Raw genomic sequence first — 25,982 nt, forward strand, 5'->3', positions numbered from 1 at the left:
AGGCGGGGGAGGAATGTTTGGGTTTGTGTTGTGTGTATGTGCTGCCCTGGGCTTGCCTCAGCACGCAGTAGGATACTAAAGCCGATGGAAATGAGGTTTATTTTCCTTTCCTAGGCAGCGGGGGACAGGGGGCCCAGCCTGGGCATGCAGCATGGGAGATTGGGGAATGGGTGCTGGGCCCGGGCCCTGTTTCTCAGGGAGCCACTGTCTGTGGGGAGACGTGCCCTACCTCTGGCCCCTGTGGGCTCACACAGCTGAATTCACCCCAGTATTTGGTATAAAAAACTGGGTGCTGTATTCAGCAATGTGTTGTGCTGTGGGGCTGGACAGGCCTTGGTCTGGATGCACTGGAATGTGAGGGGGCAGAGGTGTGAGAGCTGAGGTGCCATTTTACACTCTGAATTTCAGGGGATGAAGTTGACTCTCAGTGCAGTTTCTCTGTGGCTGCCTGGTACTGAGGTCTCTTTGCCCAGGAAGTAGTTTTTGTGCTCTTTCACCTGCTGTTATGTAAATGAGCCAAATCTTGAAGGTTTTCCATGTAAATCTGGAGTAATTGTAACATGTATGAAGTGACAGTTGGCCTTTTGTCCTTGCTTATCCATACCCTGGTAGAAATTCAGTTTCTGTAAATCTGTATCTAAAATGAAGGGTTGGAAAAAACCCCAAACTTACACACTGAATAATGGTAAAAAAAAGTCTTGACTTTGCCATTGCCTTTGAGGTAATGTGCTCTTGGCAGTTCATGGAGCTTGTGGTCTTTGTTTCTGTGACTTCAGGCTGAGGCCATCCCCCCCTTTTTTTTATTTGTGTTCATTTATCTTTCTCTTCTGGCAAGTATTTTGGCTGCAGCCCACTTTTCAAGCTTGTTCTCTTCAGGCATTATTGTCACATCATCTCTCACCATGGGAAGAGGGCAGGTAGGGAATTGTATTTACTTAATAGGACAACACTGTGCAGCTTTCCTTTTTAAGGTGGCGGGATATGGTGAGAACAAGCTATTCTTTGTATGGCTGGAGACACTGTTGAAATGGTTTGATCAAATACTATCAAAGGAGTTATTTGGAAGTTCATTATCAGTTCTTACAGATATCCAAGTCCCTTATTTTTATGGGTTTCCCTTATTTTAGTGCTTATTGCTTGAATTACAGTGGAGAGAAGTTGGGAGGAGTCTTGCTGGCACAGGCAGGAAATGGTTAAGTGCCTTTCATATCACCTGGGAAAGCAATTCTTTGATTTTTCAGAGGGCGCTAACATGCTGCAGTTCATAGGAAACAAAGGAAAGGAGATCAAGTATAAAAGTTGTTCTTGGATTTTATTTTCTGTGGCAGAACTTGTGAGGGCTGGATATTGATGTCTGTTGAAAAATACGTGATTTTGGATTAAAAAGAATTTTTTTATTCTTATCTTCATTCAGAAAACGATCTGTGAGGTAAGTCTTGATTGCAGCTGGTGACTTTAGATAACTTCTTTTTAGATTGAGAAGTAAGAAAAACCTTTATATTGCTGACCCATTTTAAAACAGTGAATTCTTTGCTTGAGTTGTTACTTGGGCAGGGCAGGGAGCACAGGCAGGAGTGTGAGTCAACAACTGTAAAAAGCCCACAACGCTTTCCTGTATTGTCTGCATTCAAATTGCTTGCATTAATTTCTGAGCTTAAGTATAGAAATTCAGGAACTGGGAGAAACATAATAAGTCAAGGGAATTTGCGATTAAGAGTTGCAGTAAATATTTCAGCAATGACAGGAGACTTTCAAATTGTAGTAGTATCTATGTTAATGTACTTCTGTAGTTGATGCTTCAAGCATCTTCTATTGGTGGCTCTTAAAGTACTTCCCAAGCCTTGTTTCTTTAAACCACACTGCACTCCCAAGGTTTTATATGTCCAGCTCATATAAGGACTTTGTTAGCAGATACAGTTGTTGCCCCTGCGCTTGTGCTGCTCCTTTTGGGGTATAAGAGAAGAGTCTCACAGTTTTCCTTAATTCCTAGCCTGTCTGCAGCTGAGACTAAAGAGATCTCACCTTAAAAAATGCTGCTGGCTTTTTGTGTGTGTGTGAAAACAGATGCTTTTTCAGTTGAGTGTGGCTGACCAAAGTGTGATTGGATGGTAATAGCTCATGCACAGTTGTCACTGAAAGCAAGTGCCATGTGAAGGGAAATCTTTATATCCTGTGGAGAGCCCTGCAAACCATCCATTCACCTTGGAAATGCTGAACCAAAAGCAAATTGTACTCTCACTCTTGGGAAGGTTAATTACAACTTGTTTGTTGAGGTATTTCTCTGTGTCTGTCTCTAATGTACTGAATTCTGGTGGATGTATTGAGCTTTTGGGGGGAGGGGTTGCTGATTTCATTTTCTTTCTCTTTATAATTTTCAGTTAATACTGTAAGTAGTATCCAGTGTGTGGGTTATTTCCCATTTTGACAGTGTGCAGCACAGTGGTGTAACACGACTGCCCATGTAGAGCTGGGATATAGATAAGCATCAGTTCTTGCAAGAGTCGCCTTGCCAGTTCTTCTTGCTATTGCCTGCTGTTCCCAGTTTCCCTTGCACCCCCATGTTTTGCTCAGGCACTAGTTTCTCATTGTCAAGAAGGGAGAAGACCATAATCAATCAGAGCTGGTGGATGTCAGTTCTTTCATCTTGGACATGAACGTGCTGAAAGGCAGAGTCAGGACCATTTATTTCCTGCAAATTATATTCCTCATCACTGCACTTCTGTTCCCCTCATTAAGCAAAGCTTTTATCATCTTTCTGTTTGGACATTCACAGCTTCTATCTGTTCCCAGACTCTGGCTGGACAGGAATCTTTTATCACCCCACCCTATTTTGGATTAATGTGTTACTTGGTAAGGTTATGACATCCTCTGATCTATGGCATGGCATTTTGCTGCATCTGGGTCTTGAGCTTAGATCCCTGTGGCAACTGCAGAAATAAATCACTGGACCTCAGTGACAGAAACTCTATCTTGAAACAAGTTGCACATGATTCACAGTTAGAAGTTGTTATTAGCAGAGATCTAGAGAGCGGCTTACTTTTGCATTCAAACAGAAGATTGCAAACCCAGATTGTCTTACTCGGCAAGATTTCCCTTATTTGAAAAAGTTATTTTTCTAAAAACTTGACTGTTAAGTGCTTTTGCTTATGTTGTCAGTATCTGACATTCATTTAAGCTGTTCAGTGTGAAAACCTTTTCTATTTCTTTACTAGTGCTATTTATTAAAATGCAGTTTACATTTCTTGGGAAAATTTGATATTCAAAAATGTCTTTTCACTGTGAGTCAGAATGTACTTTTCCATGGAATAAAAATTCTGGAAAGGAAAAAAAATGCTATTGGAAATGTTGAACAAATTATATTGTCATTTCAACCAGGTTATATAAAAAAAAACCTTAAAAGTCAAAATGAAGGGCTCTGGTGTTTTTGTAATATTTTGAGAAATTTAGTACATTCTTCTACAGTTGTTCAATTTTATCTGTTCAGCATTTTCCATATGAAACTCTTTGAGAATGTTCTGTACTGGCCTTAATTCCAAGTTCCTGTTTAATTCAATTGGCCGTTTCAAATTACATATTAGAAATGAAGTTTTTTTCTTCTTTGTCTTCAGCCATTGGTGTTTCTTCTAGAACTAGTAGAAGGGGTTGTTTCCAGTATTGTATAGTAGTTTGTAGTTCTCATGCTTTAACTGCTGTAACCAGTGGTACGATTATTAACAGTAAACCTCTGGTTTTGAAGAAAATTGGACAGGAAAAACCTTTGGAATGTAACAGGTTAAAATAGAATTCTGCTATTAGTTGTGTTGCAGCTTGCAGATTAGAGACCAAAAAACTACTGAAATAATTTTGGCATTTTGGATGTCTTCACATGATGCTCTCCCTGTAAATATTACTGTGGTCGCATACCACCATACTACTATGGTCATTTTTTGTTTTTTAAACATTCCTTTCCTCTTAATTGAAAACATTTTTCTATGCTAACTAGAAAGGACCTGAGCTGTGCTCAGACGTACGCACTGAGATATTACCTAAATTATAGAGGAAACGCACTCTGTGGCAAGATCTATTTTTTAATCCTTTTAAAAAATATTGCCTGAGGACAAGGGGGTACCCTGAGGGTGATGATGGGATTTGGGCTCTGGATATGCCTATCCCTGAAAAACTCTGGCTTGCACTGATTCCTGGTAGTGTGAACTGGCCTTTCGTAGGACTGGTGGCAGGCACTAGCAGAAGGACCAGCTTGGGGAGAGTGCTTTGAGAGCGTGTAGTTCCTGGTCTTGAGGAGGGAGCAGGTACAGTTACACTGGTTTGGAAAGAAGTTCAGAAAAATAGAAATTCCATCTTGTGCTTTTCCAGCATCATAATATTGTTAGTGAATTTTTCTTAGTGTGCCACCTGTCTGCAATTTATTTAAGCCCATTATTCCTTGTCCTAACCACTGTGGTCAGGAACAGCAGACATTATAATGTCTCATCACACTTGACCCTTCTCTGTACTAACCAGTACTTTCATTTTACCACAGGTTATTTTCTAGCCCTTGGATCTCTCCTTTGGATTCTCTCCAGTTAGCCCATTATCTTTCCTGAAGTGTGTTGCCCCAAACCGAACAAGACTTCATCAGAAGCTTTGCCAGAGCCAACTGGAGGGAGAGGACTGGTCTCAGTGGCATCAGAAAGATGAATTTCCTCCTGAGCTTTTCTTCCCTGCTCTGAGTTGTCTCAAGTACTTGTTCTCAAATCTGCTGTTGATGCCCATATGATTTGGTAACTAACTCATCTGTTCTTTGCCTCAACTTCCCTACAATTTGAAAAGAAAAACTTCCATATACATTTTACCTCCTGCTTAGTTACTTGAAATTTTTGGATGACGGGCACAAAGTGGAAAATAATCAGTACATTTTCAAGCCAATTTAGAGCTCAGCAGAAGAAAATAAGGGGATAAGATAGTTTATAAAATCTTGGAAGGTACAGACAAATGGAACTTTTCAGTTTAAACTGGAACTTTATTTTGGAATTCCTTAAGGAGAGATTGGAAGTCTGCCATACTGCAGTAGTCTTATATTGTAGGAAACCAAGAATGCCTCAGTCTCTTCTTGACCTATATAGTTCAGATACTAATTAGGTTGTGCAAGTCTGAGCTGTTAATTTTATGAAGTAAAAAGAAGAAAACTTTACAGGCTGATTTCCCCTGCTCAGAAATAAACATCTGAGAACTACATAGTGCAGATTCACACTATCATTTAACCCCAACTTTCAACATTTGGTTTGAGTGGTATCCACAAAACTCTTGGGGCTGTGGAAATAGCACATATCAATTTTCTTGATGGCATGCAGTCAATTGCATTTAGCATAGAAGATTTGTGAAGGAATTTTCTGTAGGCTTTTGCAAAATTAAATTCATTTCACAAGAACTCCACTGGGAGATTTTCTGTTCTAAATAACTTTCATCCTTGTGAGTTAGTATGCCCAAGAGAACATAGTAAATTCAGTTTAATTTCACTCCATGTATTCTTGGCATTTGTATCATTTCAAGGAGTTAAGATCTCATGTTGTAAAGAAACTCAATAGGTTAATTGCTCAAGGAGCCATAAGTGATGGAAAATGATTGAGTTGGATTTGATGTCATGTTTTGCTGTGTGATATAGTGCTCTACTGTGTGTTTTACAAGCAGAGCTTCCACTGATGCATTTGGTGTTGGTATGTGCCACAGAGACCTTTGAGAAAGGGAACTTTATTTGGATTTGTAAAAGGGATGAGGAATGCCATATTTCTGTTGACATTATTAAAAAGTCAGGTATTACTTTTATGAAACTGTAAACATTCATCCATTACAGAGTTTTGTTGCAAGAGACTGCTGAATTGCATGGACATGGGTGACTGGAGCACGAGGGTTGGATTATAGGTTCCCTAGATGTCCTCAGCAGTAGTGAGAGGCAAGCCCCTGGACCTTGCAGTATAAGGTCTGAATGATGTTCTTTCTAGTACTGTAGGAACCCAGAGTCTGCCGAGGTCTGAGGAAAGACAGGAATGACATTTTGGAGCAATTTATTTTAAAGATCAAACTAAATTTCAAGGTCAAACTATTTTTTTGTTGTTTCAACATCCTTTCTTATTGTCTTGGACACAAAAATGCATATTTAAAGGTGACTTTATTCTGCAAGTTTGGACTCACCCTGCTTTGGAATCTAGCCAATAAAATGTTACTGAATTTCCATCCCTAAATGTAATGCATGTTCTATTTCAGGTGTGGCCATCCTCATAAGCTAAAAAATATGTCCATCCGAGGCCTGAAGAAAAAACAACCAAAGACTTTTAAAGTCAAAATTGTAACAGTGGATGCTGAAATGGAGTTCAGCTGTGAGGTAAGAGTCCTCAGCAGAATGCTAGGAAGATGGAGACTGACCTTTGTATTAGCAAGACATAAATTTGAAAAGTTCAGATTATCAGTTCATGGATGGTCTTAACTGATCTATTTTTGTAAACAATGGATTACTTACTCTCAGATGCATTCTTCTGTTAAACAACTCTGACTACTCAGAATTTAACGCTGTTTCCGTGAAATCCATTTGACTGTGACACAGCTAAATTAGCAGTAAGGCTGCTTTCTTTGTAAGCATTCCAGCACATGATGCAGGGCTTGTTTGTAAGTATACCTACTTTGCCACAAAATTTTTTTTTTTTTTGTGAGTGACACAACTTTTTAAGACACTGCCAGCTTGGATAAAGAAGTCTGGTCAGAGGTGGTCCTAAGATGTTACATATAAAATAATTTATAAAATGGTACTTCTGTGCTCAGTTGATCTGGGACATTCTCTTCAAATTTGCCATTTGTAAACTCCAGTTTATTTCTTTAACTACAATGGCTGTTTTGTATCTCTGGGCAGAAGAGAAAAATGATCCAATGAAAAAGCTAGCTTTTCTTCTATTAGTTATGGCTATCTAGTAAATTGGATAGAGAAATCATGACTGCAGAAAAATATGGAAGAAAATCAATGTAGGAAGTGATCAATTGCTAAATGAATTGGGCTGCACTATTGAGGTGACATAACTGTACCTGATTAATTCCTAATCATCCAGCAAAAGCGAAAAAAAGACGTACAGTTATTTTGAGAAGTGGAGTTAGAAAACTGAGGTCCAGTGAGACTGGCAATTCTAATGAGAGACTTAACTGTCTTGTGGGGCATTTAGTATTTCATTTACTACATCCCTCAGAGACAGAATAGATTAGTCAGAAGCAGTGCATTTCTGTGACTTACTGATCTAGAATACTTGCAGGCAGAGTTGTGAAAATAAAGGATTTGGAAAATTTGATTGAGAGATCAGATGTCTTGTTAACAAATCCAGCTTAATGTACGTATTCCTTCCTTTGCCATCTCTCCCTTCTCCCTGGATAGTGCCCTTTTGCTGGGATGATTTCCTGCTTTCCATCCAAATATTGCCTAAAAGTTCTTTTATTTTTGCCATTAAGTTTTTAGTGGCTGACCCATACAATTAGACAAAAATAATTTTTTTAACATGTAGCCAAATAGAAGAAGCAGATGTGCAGCCTCTTCAGTGAAAAAAATGAGGTATCATATGTGTGTGAATTTTGCTCTCTACGGAGCCAGGCTACTAAATTACTCTTCAAGACAGGCTCCTGTTAATTTAAATCAGAGTAGCATAAAGGCTTGGCTTGGTGCCACTGAAATAGCTGAAGTATGTGAAAGATGGATTTGCTTTCATTGTTTGGCATTTCTATGCTGTGCCCTGACACTCCTTTGATTTCCACGGCCCGCTGTCTCTCCAATTTGTATAAACTGTTGAATAAGATTTTTTACAAATATTAATAAAGCCTTGCCATGTCCTAGGAAATCAATAGTAGAATTCTCATTCCCTGTGCTCAAAAAGTGCTTGATGGTGTGATTAAATGACTACAGCTGCTGTGTGAATGTTTCTCTGGAGAAGAGGAGGTAGAGCATTGTAACTATTGCAACTTTGCTATAGACAGCAGCAGGCATATTTTATTGAAAAGCTAAAGGTGAAATAAGAGTTCATAGGAGAAAGGTAAATGGTAGCCTAATTTGCTTGACTAAACCAGAGCAAATTCATTTTAAGACATACGTGTTTTTCTTGATTTTCTTTTTCTCTTTTAGATGAAATGGAAGGGAAAGGACTTGTTTGACCTGGTGTGCCGAGCACTTGGTTTAAGGGAGACTTGGTTCTTTGGCTTGCAGTACACAGTAAAAGGAATGTGCACCTGGTTAAAGATGGACAAAAAGGTATAGGAAACAAAAGATAAGTGTGGCAATTTCTTACTTATAAAAATACTTACTTTTTAAAGCACAGGAGCTAAAGGAATGTGTTACATGACAACTCATAATTTTAGATGATATCATTTTTTTAAGACTAAAGTTCACTGTGTTATTTGGTCTGATTGCTTCTATCACACTTGGCCTGAAGTATCACACACCAATCACCACTATATGCACTGATTCCTATTAGAGTAAAGCTCAGCATTGCCCTTCCCTCTAAAATATGGAAAGGCCGCTTTAAGTGGATTATCAGCTGCTTTCTGATTTTCCTCTGGAATATTATTTTGAGACACTTATGTACTATTTTTGCTGCTGATTTTATTTTATCTGTAAACAGGTTTTAGATCAAGAAATCCCCAAAGAAGATCCCATTAGCTTTCATTTTTTGGCTAAATTCTACCCAGAGAAGGTAGAAGAGGAACTATTACAGGAAATTACCCAGCATTTATTCTTCCTTCAGGTCAGGAACAGTTTTTAACCATGAATTCCTTCTGTATTTACCCCAGTCCTTTTGTATTGTCTTTGATCTTGTCGGCAACTGCTAGTCTCAGAGTGATTCTGCTGGCTTCAGCTGTATCAGTGTCTCTGTAAGGATCTCATTTTTATGAAATACAAACCTCTCTCCTGACTGCTGTGGTTTTGTGTACTAGTAAACTGAATGTTGTTTATCTTCTGCAGGTTTTTGTTCTCTTGATGGCTTCTCTTACTGTTGGTGCTAGGAATGGGAGTTAAATTGCTGAGACCTCTAGTTTCATGTAAAATGACTTTTACGCCTAGCAGTTTGGGTGATAATTCTACATCTGGATATTCCAGATTTGTTTTGCTTCTATAGTATATGTTAAAAAAAAAAATCCATGCAAGGCTGGCACTGCTTGAAGAACAGTGAGGCTTTTCCCCTAACTGGTCAGCGCTGAGAAGTGTAAAGAGAAGCCATTGTTTTTATCAGCTTCAGAAGTTCTTGAGGACTGTGTCATCTGGTCTGCTCTGGCTGCAGCTAAGTGGGATGAAGAGTCTCAACAGCTCCTTGTTATTGTTGTCTTAGACCTGCTGGTGTAACTTCTTGTGTAACCATTCCCTAACCTAGTTCTTTCAAAATGAGCAGAATTAGAAGAGACTTGTTATTAGATATATGCACTGTGTGGGGGAGTGACTACACAAGCAATTACGGTGGCAGTTGTGAAGGTGAAGAGGAGGGAAGCAATGGTGATAAGCAGTTGGGGACAATAAGCTTTTTCACCCGTATCAGCTGCAGATGGAACAAGACCTCTGACTACAGCCTAACCCTGAAACTTAGAACTTGCGAGTAACTAAAAATAGTCCAGGTGGCTACTGCGAGATCTTGTTGTGTATGACTGTAGAGGGCACAGTCACTAGAAAACAAGAACTCCCTAACCTGTCCTTAAATCTTCATTTTGAGTTGTGGGGAAAAAAGATCATAGAATTTGATAGCCATTCTGAAATGAAGGTTTGTTCATCTAGCAAATTTCAAAAGGAGTGGAGCAGCATACACAGCTATGACTCACACAGAAGATTCACCAGAATGTGTGATCCTTTTAAAAACAAACTCTGGAGGCATCATCATATTGTCTGATAGCCCCTGGATGAGAAGTGCTGTTCCTTTGGTACGGGGCTGCTATTCTTCTGAAACATCCAGACTTGCACATGCTAACTTCTGCCAATCAAATTAGCCAGTTTGAGTTGTCTTCCCTACCCCATTGAACTTGGTGCCTGCTACTTATGCTAGCAAAATAAATCCTTAGCCCTGAAAAATCTTCATTATAGGTAACAGAACCCATTTCAGCTCTGCCACAGGCGCAGCTACTGAGGAGCTGCAGGACAGCAGTACTGTGCTCAAGAGCAGAGTTGTTAGCCGTGTGAACACAGCTTGGTCTGTATACCATGGTGGTTCTTATGAAGTAATAAAGTTAACCCCACACATGCATTTAGTATCTTTGCAGAGGCAGCCCTCTTATTTGCCACTTGGTTTTCTTTTGTCCCAGAAATTGTTAGGGTTCTCTTAGCTCCATTAAAAAGTAAATGAAGGAGCAAATTCTTGGAGTACAATGCTTCGTTACCAAAATAAAGATGCATCAACTATGAAAAGCCATGCTATGGCTCCATAGCTGTAGCAGTAGGTGTACAAGCATTGAGTTTTGGATGGCTCCTTGTTGGTCAGCTGATTGTTCCAATGTCTGTGACATCCTGCTTCTCTCCTGAGTAGCTGTGGAGTCCTCTGCAAGTTACAGCCTTGCGGTGTGTTGCTTTTATTCTGGTAGCTTTCAGCAGTATATGTCTGTGCAAGTAGGTTAGGTGTATGGAATAAATTCAGTCTGCATCTGTAAATAAATACAGTAAATACACTTGTTCCTTGAGGAGGATGTGTTAATGAAGTAATGGGAAAATACGGTTTCAAGGGTTAATATACTAACTAGAACTTCATCCAGAACCCTTAACCACTTGACAATTTGTTTCGTAAGCTAGTTTTGGAAAGGAATGAGAGGGGCAGAACTCTTTTCCTAGTTTTTTAATCCTGATTTTTTTTCACTTTTTTCTTTTCTCCTTGAACCTGCCTTGACTAGCAGATATGCAATTAGCAAATTCTTCTCATTCCAAAGTAGAAAAACAAGACTGAAACAAATTTGAACTTGCAAAGTTTCCTGACTATAAACTTAAGATCACACCTGGATGCTAATAGGAAAAACATGTATGGACATCTGGATGCCTAAAGATTTCAGCTCTGCTAACTATTCAGACCTTTACAAATTAATGTGGTGTAACAGCTTTTTACAAAATGTGTGAATAAATGTAAATGACTAAAGCTAAATGTTGTCTGTTTAAAGATTAGGTTATTTGCTCCTTCATAAAGAATTATAACAATGTCCTTTTAAGAACTGATCAGAAGAAAACCCCAGACACTTATGGGGTATTTATCTTAAGTTGTTCTAAATTCTGAAATGTATCATTTAGACCACAGAGTATGAAAGCTGGAGCCTTCCAATCTGGAAGAAAAGTCTTTTCAATCTTTTCATTCTTTCCGTTTTAACAGCTTAGAAAGAATTTTCCCTGTGCTATAACTCAGGTTCCTAGATTGTGCTCACCAGAGACTAAATTTAAAAGAAAAACTTTCTTGATAGTTCATTTCAGTTCACAATACCTACAGTGCCAAGGTGTATTTGTAAAGATAGCTCAGTACTATCTCAAGTAACTTTTCTTACTGGAAATGTTTAAGGCTGTGCATTATGCAGAATTTTCTTGTCTTGTGCTTGTTAGTAGACTAAATACACTACACCTGCGAGGAGGCTTTGTGAAGATTAATTTCCCCTCCCATCTTTAACTTTTCAAGTAAAAATTACCCAACTGATTTAAAATCAGGCAACATCTTACAAACTATTACACCTCTGATCTTGGTAGCACCATAGATTATTAAAATGAAAAGAATGTTAAAAGACTCTTTACCATTTATACTGGGCTTTTATTTTTAAGCCCCTATTTTTGTTGTGCTTAGAGCACTGTAATTAAATAAAGTGCTTTATTAGTCAGCTTCCCTTTGTGGGGTCTCCTTTATTTTCTCATTCTGGAAAGCTTGAGAACATATTATTATGGTTTTCAGTATGTCTCTGTCCTTGGCAATATTAGTCAGCTGGACAGCCCTGAGCAATCTAGTTGGACCTGCTTTGACTAGATAACCTCCAGAGGTCCCTTCCAACCTAAAATTTGATGTTTTAAATGTTGTAAAGCTAACTTTTCCAAAGCTGGAAGAAAAAGAAGAATTGTTAAAAGGAATGAAGTGCAAACAATAAAACTCATGTTTTACAGTATGTTCTTTTTCAGGACTCCTTATATAAATGTGTGGAGATAGCCCACTGGCATTTCTATGAACTTAGATTTAAGACACTTTAACTTTCAAAAGTCAGTGGTTTTTAATTAAATGTAATGCCAAGTAAAGACTTCCTGTATTTCTGAATGCCATTTTATTGTTGCTGTTATTAACTCATAATGGGGATGTTTGGTGCCAAGTTATAGTCTGGACATGTCTAGTTTCATTTCAAGCCTGACATAAATCCTGACTTTGAGCTTCTTCAACTTGCTCCCTTTTTCTCTTGATTTAGGTTAAGAAACAAATACTGGATGAGGAAATCTATTGTTCTCCAGAAGCAACAGTTTTATTGGCTTCTTATGCTGTTCAGGCCAAGGTTTGTGTATAGAATTGCTCTTTTTTATTGATTTTTTCCCCCTTTTTTAACCAACACATATACATGCTGGTATGTAAAACATAATAGTGTTAAAATTTGCTGTTAAAGTAGGTCATTGTGGGAGGTACAGGCACAGCTAGAAAAATAAGCATTAGATGCCACTACAAAGATTTTGGTATTATATACTATGCTTTCACAACTTAAGGGATTTCTGTGGACTTAACGTTTTAATGTAATCTTTCTCCCAGCTAGAATTATTTCCTGTTGTTTTAAAAAATGTCCATGGATACGGAGCTCAATGGAAGGACATGATGTTTTTTAGTATCTCTCAGAACATAGTTCACTTCATGCCACCAGGAGGCAAACTTACATGATGGCAGGAGGTGAACACAAATTCTTAGCAGGGCTGGCCCTCTGCAGCAGCCCAGCCTATATGCAGTAGGCTACAGGAGTAGGGGAGCTTATACTCCTGAATGTAGTTCAGAGGAGGGTATGAAGTCATGGGTGATTCCTTCATATCTGCACTTAATCAAGAGCTGCAGGCTAGGACTGAAGTCCACCTTAGTCGCTCTACTGGAGCCATGTGCATAGCACAAAGGCTGGAAGTAACTTCCATAGACAGCTTAGATGAGGGGAGCCTGTTTACTATGTGTTACCCTGTATGCAGGAGAACCAAAACAAAATCTATCTAAGTGATTGCATCAAACTACGCAAATAACGAGTTCTTCAGCATTCTGCATCTAACAAACTGAAGTATGTTTTCTTTTCTTGGGACAGTATGGTGACTACGACCCAAATTTTCATGAGCCAGGCTTTCTAGCCCACGATGAACTTTTACCCAAAAGGGTAAGTTTTTATTCTGTATAAAACCAAATCTTTGAATCTACTCTTTGCAGCACAGATATTGCTGTGGGATTAACCAGAGCATTAAAAACTGTTTGTATCTGCCCTGAACTTGGCAAAATGACCGAGCTGTGAACTGCATGGCTGCATTCACATTGCTTGGGAGAGGCAGCACATGTATTTGTATCTTCAAAGGAAACCAGACTCCTTCCTTTCTCTGTAGGTCCTCAGGCAGTATCAGCTGACAGCAGAGATGTGGGAAGAAAAGATTACTGCTTGGTATGCTGAGCACAGAGGTATTGCCAGGTACTGAAATAATTTCATTCTTTGGAAATCCCATACATTTCAGTAACTGGTTATTTGTTGTCTTCAGTGAAATTTGGCTATTGTAGAGTGAGCAAAGAAATACTGTTTTCCAAGCTGTGATGTTAATACGTTAATTTATAACTAAGGATAAAAACACCCACTCATCTGGGGTAAAAAATGTCTTGTGTAGGGCTCCAAGTGATTGTCAAATGGACTTGTTTTGAAGTCAACAGAGAAGCTGAAGGCTCTTGCAGAGTTTCAGGACCTAACATATCTAAAATAAGAGTCCCGTCTTATCAGAGTCCATGTATGCCAGCAGAGAGAAGTTCCTACAGAAAGAATCTGCAGTTAGTCCTGAGAGAATTAGTCTTTTCATTTAAGGCCATTAGCTGCCTGGGGTTGCTGGTGTGTCTACCCTATGTGGCAGCTGCCTTCTGGAGCCATATCACACCAGTCTCCCCCTAGAATAAAAGAAAGAATCTGATATATTTTATACCTTGTGAAAATCATAGCTGTCAGCGTACTTAGCAAGGAACCAAAACAGTGAAGACATGGCATCATAGTTCCAGGACTGAGTTTTGGCGTTAGTCCATGTGGACTTTCAACTACTTCTAACATATTCAGCATGCCTGGAAGTTCAATTAAACAAGAAGTAGGAGCTGTTGGCACCCAGAGGCAGCGTTTCCTAATGTTTCAGTTCCACTTCTCTTTGGCTGTTCTAGATGCTTCTTAGCACTATTTTTACTGAATATTTTCCTCAAGACTTATTGATGCCTCACCTTGAAGGGAGAAGAACAGCAGGTGGAGAGATTCTCATCCTTCTTTGGCCTCTGCCCAAAGCGCTGTTTAGAATTTGTTCAGGACTCCTTTCTCAATGAACTCTGTTTCCTAAAGGAAATACCCTCATGTCATGGAAAACAGTGATAGAGTAGGTTTCCAAGACATAATAGTGATGGAGTGGCAAAACTAACACAACGATAAGACTGGACTTGAATTTTAATAAACATTGCACTCTACATGATTCAAAATAGGTACAGCTTTACTGTCTTTATTCTGTAGAGATGCTGTTTTTATTATCCTTTTTCTATTGTTGAGAGTAAGATGGGAAAATTAAATAAAGTACAAAGAACCAGATTGCCTGTTCTTTTCTAAGTGGGAAATGTAGAGTCAGCTAGGACAGAAAGCTTGGAAAGGAATCTCCAAGTATAATCATGACCTTATTCTCTAGGGATGAAGCTGAGATGAACTACCTGAAAATTGCCCAAGACTTGGAAATGTATGGTGTCAATTATTTTCCAATTGCTGTAAGTGCTTTATTTTAGCAGTTTTCAATTGCTGTAGATGATGGTACTATCCTTTTAAAATCCTCCAGGGAGTTTGGAACTGGGACTCCTGGCTTCTGCTTTTCTCTGCTGATGGGCTATGTACTGATTGCCCTGACTTGGTTGACTTGTCTGCTAAATGAGTAGATGAATAAAACAGTTAAGATTAATGTTTTACAATCTGACAGAGTTCTTGGATAGCTCTGGGTGTGTAATAGGAAGGAGAAATAAACTAGAAGTTTGTTTGCTATAGTCAAGCTAGAGGACTGGGTTTATTAGCTTGGAGTTACAACACTCATAATATTTTATGGAAATACCAATGTCCTAAAAATACAGATAAATATCAATGTATTAGAATAAGTGTGGTTCTTGTCTGTGGTTGCTTAATGTCACCATAAATGGCTTTTACTGATATCTATTGTTTTTTTAGCAAAATAAAAACCATACGGATCTCCTACTTGGAGTTGATGCCAAAGGTATTCATATCTACAGCATTAACAACAGGTTCTCTCCAAATAAGTCATTCGAGTGGAGTGCTATCAGAAACATTTCCTATAGTGAGAAAGAGGTATGATGGCTTTGATATATTATTCTTTTTATATGGGCATGGGTGTGGACTGGGATTCTTGGAACAGCCTGAAAGCTGTCCCTGTTTAAATAATTTGGGGGAGAAGGGGAAAATCCTAGGGAGCTTTGTTACAAAACTAAAAATAACAGACCTGCCTTTCAGATGTGCTGCATAACCGCGGTTCCCCTAGGAGCCAGAGGCTGCTGTGAGCTCTCCAAACTTGTGGAGTCCACTGTTCTTGTTCCTTCCCTGCTGCTTGTCCTTTGCAAAACAAGTGTGTTGATCTCTGAAAAAGATAGATACTATGAATGCCACCGTGACTAGCTGCTTCAGCTATCTCAGCAGGAATTAGATGATCTGTAAAGACTTAATGCCATTTTCATATGCAGAAGCTGTCCTTGTAGATGAGTTTTGGAGCACACTGGCAAGAGGAGACATGCAGGGAGATGTACATGTTTTTCTACCTGAATTCTGCCAGTTTGTCAGTGTACGATTTCAGTCTTCAGCACAACCCTACCATTGCAATTTCACTGTGATGTCAGGGCCCATCTTTTACTTGCATAAAGTACAATGGGGAGTGGGTGAAATTTAGTCTAATTACAAATTGTGTGGCTACATGGAAAGCTATAATTAGAAAAACAAAACCAGAAAAACTACATTGGTACTGGAATATCTGGAGTTTGTGAGACAAAGGATAGCACAGCCTGTTCCATTTTCTGTGGGCCTTTTGAAAAACATTAAGGATAAGATTTGTGGTCCAGAGTTAGATGGGCATACATTAAATCAGGCAGGGCAGCCTACAGGAGTTCTGTCTCCAAAAAGTTTTCAATCCTTGAATAACATTAAACTTCTTTGGTCTGTGAATAAACTGCTTTAACTCCCTATTCCTAGGAAATTGGGCAGCCCTGTATCAAAGCTCCAGTATATTCAGTGACACATTCACAGCCCTGCTCCTCACAAGGCAACATATTCAACCAGTTGTTACCTACGGGGTGAAACGAGCTGTAGGACATTATGATCTTGGTGACTCAGATGGCCTGAAATTATACATTGCATTGCAAATGAATTATAGGAGTAGAGTGCTAGTTAACCCATGAGTTGCTGAAAACAGGATCTTAAAGAATGGAGCCATATTTTGTTATGCAGCCAAACTGAACACAACATCTGAGGTGAAACAGTGTGTACTGACCTGTCAACATGAAAGCCCTTCATGTCCTCTGGAAACAGCTTGGGAGATTTGACTGAAAATGTGAGAAAGCAGGAGTGCCAGGACTTATCTGATGGTCAGAAGAACAAGTCCTTCAGGCCCTAGAAACATTTGTTTACACCTGCAGTGACTGGTATTCAGAGAGGTGTTTGACATCTTCCTGACTTTAAGAGTATGACTACTTCTGGGGATTAATAATGTATTGTTTTCCGATAACCAGTGCTTGTTTCAGTGTTCTTAGTATACCTTGCAATACAGAAGTGGTATTATTATGAAAACCACCGTCCAAACTGGTACCGGGGTGGGTCTGTAGGAGGCTTTATCTTCTGACAGTGTGCTACGGGAGCAAATGAGGAACCTGTGTAACAGCAGCCCTGGTTCTGAGTCTTGAGCAAAACATTTTTGCTTCACTCTCCCCACATTTGTGGCATAAATCACTGCTTCCGTGGAGAGAAGTGGAGATGGGCTAAAGTTTGCATTAGTATTAATAGTTTCAGCTTTGTTTTTCTTCCTTCTCACTGTGTTTCCTTTCTTTTTTTCTTTTGCCTGTACAGTTAACTATTAAACCTCTTGACAAAAAAGCAGAAGTCTTCAAGTTCTTTTCCTCTCAACTCAAAGTGAACAAATTGGTAAGTGTCCTGCTTTCCTTCTTTAAAACTGAGCCTGGTAATACTGACTGATACCTGAGTGAGAAGTATTATTTGTAAAACCTGTGGAGAGGCCATGGAACACTGAGTTTCAGCATGCGTTTTCCTGAGGATTGTTCTGTCTGGGAAGTCAGGACGCATATGTTTGTCCTCTCTGGGAAGGGGAGATGATAGGTGGAAAGCAAGATGTGAAAGAAACAGGTGACCATTCCCACAGCTACATCTTGTGTACTCTTGGCCTAGATCTATTGCCTGTTCTTATTCAGGAAAATGGAACCAGAGGGATGAAGGACAGAAGGAACCCCTGATCCTGTTACGAACCTTTCTGAAATATTATGTACCTGGGTATGAACCTGCCCTGGGTGCTGATTTTCTTGGAAGGGAAGCAACTGCCAGCACTTGCGCTGAAGTCAGAATTGTCAGCCTCTGTCCCGTGAGGCCAGTGTGGGGCTCTCTGTCCCTCTGGCTGGGGCACAAGTACATCAAAATTGCATTTGCTTTGCTTTTCCTATCCAGATTTTGCAGTTATGCATTGGAAACCATGACCTATTTATGAGGAGAAGAAAAGTGGACTCAATAGAGATCCAGCAAATGAAAGCACAAGCCAGGGAAGAAAAAGCTAGAAAAAAGGTAGATTATTTCTGCTCCTCCGTTGTTGAAAACACTGATTATTATTCCAGCTGGTGCCCTTGCTGTCCATGCACTGCATCAGTATGTGTGTGGGAGGTGATAAAGTGCAGCAGGATTGAATGTGGGGACAGCTCTAGTGTGTCTGCAGCATCTGAGGATGTAAGTGATGTTTGTGAAACAGAATAGGTGATCGTAAAGATGTGGGGTACATAACAGATCGATCCAAGTGCTCTTCCAGCAGTCCAAAATAACTGGTATTGCCTGTTAGAGGAGTTCAGCGCTGCAAAGTTCAACCAGCTTTATTATTGTATCTCTGGTGAATATCAGTCCACCAGCTAGAGAGCCGTCCATTCCTCATTAGATTCATTTGCTGTGCTGCCTCAGGCCCAGAGGAGATTCTGCTGCAAACCCACAAATGTGGTATTCCTCATTCTGTTTCCAGATGGAGAATCAAAGGCTGGCCAGGGAGAAGCAGCTCCGAGAAGAAGCTGAGCGAGCTAAAGAAGAGCTGGAAAGGCGTCTTTTCCAGCTGGAAGATGAAGCCAGGCAGGCCAATGAGGCCCTGGTGAGTAGCACATTAGTCTTAATATTCTTGTACTTATGGGCTTTCTTGGTTTGGAAGCTTTTTTTTTTCTTCAGGATTCTGTCAGACACCAGGAATTACGGCTCAGACAAGGCTGGAGAGTTTTTGACTACTGGCGGACAGGGCATGCTGGAATACCTGGGAAAACTCTGATCTGCCATCATCTCCATTCGCTGTGAGCCATTCATTCCCTGTATTTGGTTCACAGTGCTTTCTTCAGGCAAAGAGGGAAGAAGGGAAGCAACCTTGGAGCTGAAATTGGGAGAAAGGGGCATGGTGCACTGGCAACTGTAGGGGCGAAATTCAATTTTTGGTTGATGTCTTTGTCCAACTCCAAGCAAATGTGTCTCCTTGCTTTGTAGAGGTGAGAGGCAGGAAGGAAGTTAGGCAGTTCATAGAATCCCAGACTGGTTTGAGCTGGAAGGGACCTCAAAGCCCATCTAGTTCCAAGCCCCCTGCCATGAGCAGGGACACCCTCCACTAGACTAGGTTGCCCAAAGCCCCATCCAACCTGGCCTTGAACACTTCCGGGGATGGGGCAGCCACAGCTTCTCTGAGCAACCTGTGCCAGGGCCTCACCACCCTCACAGGGAAGAATTTTTTTCTTATATCTAATGTAAATCTATCCTTGTTTGGTTAAGTTTAAAGCCATAACCCCTTGTCCTATCAGTATTTGCCCTTGAAAGGAGCAGAGGAGGAACACCAGATCCTGCAATTATATTTACTATACTTTTAAGGAATGATATTTTTTATCACTTGATCTTTTGGGAAAAGATGTCCTAAGGAATGATATTTTTTATCACTTGATCTTTTGGGAAAAGATGTCCTCTTCCTATCTGACTGCAGGCATGATTTTGTAGATGCCAGGCAGAGTAACCAGGAAAAATTGTTGTTTCTTAGCTCCGATCGCAGGAAGCAGCAGAGCTGCTGGCTGAGAAAGCTCAGATTGCAGAAGAAGAGGCAAAATTGCTGGCCCAGAATGCTGCAGAAGCTGAGCAAGAGCGACAGAGGCTGGAGATCACAGCTTTGAAAACCAAGGAGGAGAAACGCCTGATGGAGCAAAAGATGCGGGAAGCAGAGCTGATAGCAGTGAAGCTGGTGAAGGAGTCTGACCGGAGGTTAGATTTGCTTCAGTGGGATTGTGTGGTCTCTACTGGGATGTCTGGGTGGAGAGGGTGCTGCTTTTCTCAGAGCTAAGCCCAGGAGGGCACGATTGTTCCCAAAGCAACACTTCACTGTGACTAAGCTTTCTTGCATCTTGTTTGTTCCACCTCATACCAGTGGTTGTGATGCAGGTCAAGAAGTTTACAGAGGATGAGATGCAAAGCTTTAGAGATGTTTAGCATTAAAGATCCAGAATGCAGAAGCATTTTCTATTTAGAGTTATCATAAGAGCATTGGCTACCTAGCTATCTAAATTTATCAGTCTGTATACCCTGTGAGTTATGAGGCGGGATTCATTCATTAGTACCAAGAGATGATCTCTTGTTTACACTTCTCAGATCTGAGAGGTGTAAACCAGGTAAACTTGTATGGAATATAAACCACTCTGGAAGTGTTTGCATGTTTCATAACACCATGCTGCTTGAAGATGCAGAGCAGACCAGCGTTGACAGAGGATGTTTAACCTTGCTATTAAGGACCTCCCGCTTGGTTTAGGATACTGCCAAAAAACTTGCCAAAATAAAGAGCAGATATGTTGCACCTCTCCCCACCTCAGGGAGGATCTCTGACAGCCTGGAGAATCTGTATCAGCAGGTGATGGAAATTAGGAGTAGGAAAAACAGCCTAAAAATTCAGCCAGTTTGTGCAGGATTGTCTTTGAAAGCATGTGTCATGCTGTGTTCTGTTAGTTCTCCATGTCACCATCCTACCACAAGTGTCTTTGGGTAAAGGAATCACTGACAGTAATGGATCTTGTTTTCTGGAAGCTAGTGAGGTGCATAGCTCTGAATATATTGGAAATCATCAACCATTCACATCAGGATATTTGTCTTACAGAGCCAAGGAAGCAGAGCATCTGAAACAAGATCTGCATGAAGCCAGAGAGGCTGAACAGAAAGCAAAGCAGAAACTCTTAGACATAACCAGGCTTAATTATCCTGTAAGTTTCTGCTCTACTGGACACTACTTCATCTTCAGAGATAGTCATATGTTGATTGCATTTTTATAGCCCACACCAAGCTGAGTAGTGGCATGTCGGCATCCAGCTGGGCAACAAACACCTATAGGACCAACTGGTGCTTAAACACAGTGTAGCTAGGATGGAACTTGTATTTGTTCGTGGCAGTCAGAATGATAAGAAAGGCAAGACAAAAGCTAAAAACAGGCCTTGTGTTGGCACTTAAGGAGCAGAGACTGTCTTGCCTGCGTTCGTGCCTAATACTGACTCTGTGCCATCTCAGTCAGGCAATGCTTTGTGGAGGTGGTTGTACTGAGCCAGCTGTGTTGTCCCAGCATGTGAAGTGCCCATGAGTATCTTTAGGCAAAGCAGATGAAGCTGTCTCCAGCAGGAAGGCAGCACTAAGGCTCTATGCCCCAACTCCCTCTTCTGCTCAAGTCTGGCTGAGAATGGATTTCCATTCGCTGCTGAAATAGATAGGAATGTTGCAACCAGGATACTTCTTTGCCCTTGGATCTGTGGCTTGGACTTCAGCAGTTCATCTGGGGCCACTCGGGTAGAGGGGAAGGGCTGCAGCAGCATCTGTGTGTCTCAGAATCCACGGGTAACTTCTAAAATGGCTCAGCATAGTAGCCTTGCAGAAGCTGGGGAGATAAACCCAAAATCAAACAATCAGATCTCAGTGACAGTGCTTGTGTTGCTTCTTTCAGCACATGGTGAGGTACCCACAATACTCACCAACTGACACCAGAGATGCCAACTTTGACAAAGGATCCATAAAGCTGGATTTGAAGGACATTGACCTCAAGAGACTATCCTTTGAAATAGAGAGAGAGAGGTATCAGTATGCTTATGGTATAAATAAATGAGAATATTTTTTTGCTTTCTGTACTTTCCATGATTAACAATCTCTGGAGTCATGGGTCATCCTTTTAACAACTCAGGATGGCCTCCTACTTGTACATACAGCCTTTTACTGAGCTGGTGTGGACTGTGTCTGTGTAAGACTAGTTATTTACACAGAGGAAGAGTGTCCTGGTGGCATCAAGCCATGACAAGTCCAGAATCCTTCTGTCTTGGAGAGCGTTATGTCAGGGGCAAAGTACTTTGTCGGAGTAACAGCATGTTAGAGGAAGAAGTTTCCCTCTAGCGTTGAAGTATGGTATTGCTTTGATACATCAAGAGGCTTTTCCTCTCTTGGTCTGGAAGGAAATGCTTGGTAAAAAGTTAGTAAGTGTGTGAATGCTGAAGGATGGAAGTGAACCCCCTTCTCCCTGGGTCAGGGGAGTCAGGCTGACATGTGCCAGACTTCATTTTGCCTATCAAAAAAACCAAAATGAAACAAAGAACTTCCTCTCTCCTCCTTCCACACACACCTGTTCTTGAGCTATGTCATGCCAATAAGCTTTTTGTCTCCAATGTGTGGACTACAGGCTAGACTACTTAGAAAAGAGCAGAAAATTCGAAGATCGACTGAAAGAACTGAAGTCTGAAATTCATGCTTTGAAACTAGAAGAAAAACAGTCTGGGCTTTACTCTCATTGGAATGAAGTACTGGGATCCTTGGATCGCTCCTTAGGAAATGTATGTGCCTTAAATACCTGCCACTTTTTTCAGCATGAACCATAAAAGAGAATAGTGTGGGTGTGCCAAAGATAGTTGCTGTATTTCAGTTCAAAGCACATGCTCTAGTACCCTTGACTGTAAAATATTAAAAGCATGAACACAGACAAGGAAAATTCATGTCAAAACAAAATCTAGGAAGTTTTTCCTGGGTGGGATACCAGTACCATAAGCAAAAAATAATTATCTTATTTTACAGATTATGAAATCACAGTAAGAGTTTAAGGTCTGGGAGTAAACTAAACTGTTGTAACTTAATAACACATTTAAATGTGGTTCCTCATAGTTTGCATCACATTCTCATTCACATGTTTTGTGGTTGCTAAAAGTCAGAAAAGTCTTGGTGTATTTTTAAGGCACTGAGGAATTAAACCCAGATTTTTGTCCTACATTTGTTGTTATTTATAGAAACACTCCAACCTCTTACTAAACCAGTGCAAGAATAGGATTGGCTTTGTCTTCCCAGGTTGTTCCACATGTAGCAAAAATGGCTCTGATTCTGGTTTTAGAGAGAAAAGGGAGGCTTGGAAAAATTATGAGCGACGATGGCCTTTATTTTCTGACTATGCATCTGACGTTCTTTTTGGCTTAATGAGTGTTTATATAGAGCATTAAATTTCCATGTGTTCTCTTCTTTTAAAGACCCCATCATGGACGAAAATCTTCGAAACTGGAGATTCATTGGATATAAATCTTCAAAGACCTTTCCCTGCTTACTCATTAAATACTACAAGCAGCTGGCCTTGTACCAACAAAATTCAACACACAGCGCCAGTGGAAAAATCATCTTTTCAAGCAAATTCCTTGGTTGCCAACAGTGTGGGCACAGGAACCAGAAAGCAGATTATAAAGGTAATCAGATTTGTAAGTAAATTCCCAAATGTTGACTAAAAGTTTAGAGTTCAGAGAGGTAAAGAATGCCTGGCTTTAGGGACCTGTTTTGTCCAGCTCTGTCACAGCCTCTCACATGATGAGTCAATACATGGCTGTTGCATAAGTTTGAGACCCTGCACTGGCACACCATTTGGGACTGTTTATAACTTGAAGCCACCTGTTTTCCTCATGATCTAAGCAGGAATATAAAGCTGTAAGCCTTGCTAAATGAAACTGTGATGCCTGTATGCAGTAAGAGGATCTGTGTTAAATTTTATTTGTATCAGCCGGACTTGGACATGAGAATGTGCTCCCAGGTTTAGAGAGCTTAAAACATACTGTGCCTGTCTTCTGGTTTTAAGGGACAGGGAGTAAGATACCAATAAAAGCCTAGACTTCCAACAGTTCAATTCTCTTCCAATGTGTTCTCTGTCAAAGAGTCCTGATGAGCTAATGAGCTGGGTCTTATGAAAAAACCCTGCTTTTAAATTTCACTAGAATGGAGAATCTAGTATGTACACAAGAAGAATTGTAATGTCATGCAGTCTTGAACAGTGGGAAGGAAATTAGCTTTTTCTAGGCAATGCTAATTGTGCAAGGTATAGGGAATAAAGAAAGCTTGGTGTAGTTGCTGCTGGTTTATATGAACAAAACTGAGGGGGTTTAGGATCAGTTAGAGGCTCTAGTATATAATATTCAGGACCTGAATCTTTAGGGTTGTATGCTTAGAACTAGAAGGAGCACAACTGAGTGTAGCAACAGATGAGGAAGCAGCTCTTTCTAATGCAAGTAACAGAAGCAACTTTTAGCACTAACCTAATCCAAACAGCAGGGCTGAAGCAAACATGCTTGTCTTAAGAAGGAAGAAAAAGCTATTGCAGAGCATCTTGCAAAAGGCTACAGAGTCAGAGGTAAAGGAAGAACTGGATCAAAGGGAGTTACTTTGCTTTCAGTAGGAGTTCAGGGCAAAACTAATTTTTCCTATTTGATTTGCCTGTAGGTTCAGCAGCATGACTCGGATGTGATCTACATTTGAAGACTCCCGTTTCCTTACCAGACTGGTAGAACCTGGTGGCCATCTTTTTGGCTGCTGCAAAATGCATGTATACGAGGACGCTTGCGCAGCTCTGTCTGCTGACAGGCATCGGCGTAAGAGACATGGTACTATAGTTAGTGTGGTGCCATTCAGCTTCCAAGCAGGTAACACAAGCTGGGACCACTAAAAAATGCCACTGTAAAATGGCTAGTGTCTTTGGGTACAATGGTAAACATACAAACCCAGAGGAGTGTTGTTTACTACTTATGCACTTTTGAAGAAACACTTTATACTTCGCTAAACCTTCCTTCCCCAGATGTTTTTACACACTGACTTACCAATATGGTACTCTGCTTTTGTAGAACGGATGCTAGGCAGCAAGTGTCCAGGAGATGTTTGGGATGAGAAAAAAATTGTACATGAGCTTGGTGTTTACCTACACAATAGACTAATTATGTTTTTGGTTCGGACCATGGGACATGACTCCCACAGAGCTGCTCAACATTTTAGTGTTTGCCTGCCAAATATTTTTCTGTTCCTCCCCAGACATTTCTTGGTTCACTTAATTGATTTTCATTTCTCTGTGAGAAATCTCAGCTTTTAATTCCAGATGTAGAAGTGGACATCTTCAAATACCTCTCATTCCTGGGGGAATCCTTTGTTTGGAATGCAAAGCTTCTGTTCTCCTTACAGTTTCTCACTAGATCAAGCACTTTCTGTGCTTTTGCCGCTCCAGCAAACTTTGCATACATTAACTTGTTTCCCAGTTCTCTGCAACACAGCTTCCAAATTAGACAAAGGCAAAAGATGCAATTGTGTCTGCTAAAGTTGGACTTGTTTCTGATGGAGAGGTGCATGCAGCAAAATGTCTGCCTCATTAGTAAAACCTACTTGCATTTTCTGGTTTTGTGTGTGTGTGTAAGTGTCTGTTTCACCATAAATCTTCAGTCTGAGGACTTCTGGAGAAGCAGACAATATGTAGCTGTAGCTAAAGTAGTAGCACAGCTGAGCATGTGACATGTGATGTAAAAATGAATGTTAATGTTGTTAAATATTTTGTTCTAAAAAAGCTAAGACTAAAAAAATTACATTCAATAAAGAGCTTCAATTTCCACTTGGTAGTAACAGCTTTGAACTGAATGTTGTGTCAATATTACAGCAACATTAACAAGGCAGGTTCTAAGAACAAACAGAAATCTCCTCTGTACACATCTGCAACAGACTGAGAGCACAGTGGGGAATAGCATCTGTAGCGAGCTCTGTTCTCAGACTTTAACCAGTCATGACAGATACATAGCAAGATGCACGTAACAGTGATCCGCAGTGCTCTCCTGTTTGTTTTCTCAGCCTTGAGAGTAGTTGCTGCCTTTGGCAGGGACATAGAGTGGTGGGGTGTCTTAATTCTGTTCACAACTCTGATATGAGATGTTTGCAGACTATTTTGCTATTACATGCATAGTTTCTGATCTGTCTGGGAAAAGCCTCCTGTGTGAGATGGAAGGTGTCAGATGGAAGAGGCAGATGCTGTCTAGGTCCCAAGGTTGGGTAGGTGGCATTGGCCAGAACTTGGATGGTGAGGAGATAGGAAATGGTCCGAGAGCAAAACAGTACAAAACAAGTCTGAACATGGCATTCTTGGATTTGGGGGTGGGGAGGAGTGCTGGAGTTTCCCTGATTCTTTTCCTGTTTCCTCTTTTTTTGTGTTTTTATGTGTGTTTTGCCACAGATAACTAAGCTTGTAC

General features: G+C 40.4%; 1 protein-coding gene across 2 annotated transcripts; it reads left to right on the forward strand.

Annotated features, from left to right (window-relative positions):
• Positions 1-25,362, forward strand: LOC104642649 (merlin). Of its 2 annotated transcripts, XM_075771229.1 has the most exons (20): positions 1-354; positions 1,329-1,429; positions 4,520-4,760; positions 6,241-6,358; positions 8,129-8,254; positions 8,625-8,747; positions 12,397-12,480; positions 13,258-13,326; positions 13,547-13,629; positions 14,858-14,933; positions 15,382-15,519; positions 17,281-17,355; positions 17,890-18,003; positions 18,446-18,568; positions 19,487-19,704; positions 20,588-20,690; positions 21,419-21,546; positions 22,142-22,292; positions 22,974-23,183; positions 24,205-25,362. In XM_075771229.1, exons 3-20 carry the CDS (start codon positions 4,753-4,755, stop codon positions 24,238-24,240), a joined length of 1,983 nt encoding a protein of 660 aa, XP_075627344.1. In that variant the 5' UTR covers positions 1-354; positions 1,329-1,429; positions 4,520-4,752; the 3' UTR covers positions 24,241-25,362. The 2 variants fall into 2 exon arrangements, with proteins under 2 accessions (XP_075627344.1, XP_075627345.1); XM_075771230.1 differs by lacking the exons at positions 1-354; positions 1,329-1,429 and having other exon boundaries at positions 4,624-4,760; positions 20,588-20,706; positions 21,438-21,546; positions 24,205-24,374.
• The last annotated feature ends 620 nt before the right edge of the window (positions 25,363-25,982 follow it).

This window comes from Balearica regulorum, chromosome 19, assembly GCF_011004875.1.
Source record: "Balearica regulorum gibbericeps isolate bBalReg1 chromosome 19, bBalReg1.pri, whole genome shotgun sequence".
Lineage (NCBI taxonomy): Eukaryota > Metazoa > Chordata > Aves > Gruiformes > Gruidae > Balearica > Balearica regulorum.

Coding starts and splice junctions, on each gene's coding strand:
- LOC104642649 (XM_075771229.1), top strand. Junction 6,359..8,128: donor AAATGGAGTTCAGCTGTGAG/GTAAGAGTCCTC, acceptor TTTCTCTTTTAG/ATGAAATGGAAGGGAAAGGA. Junction 8,255..8,624: donor GGTTAAAGATGGACAAAAAG/GTATAGGAAACA, acceptor ATCTGTAAACAG/GTTTTAGATCAAGAAATCCC.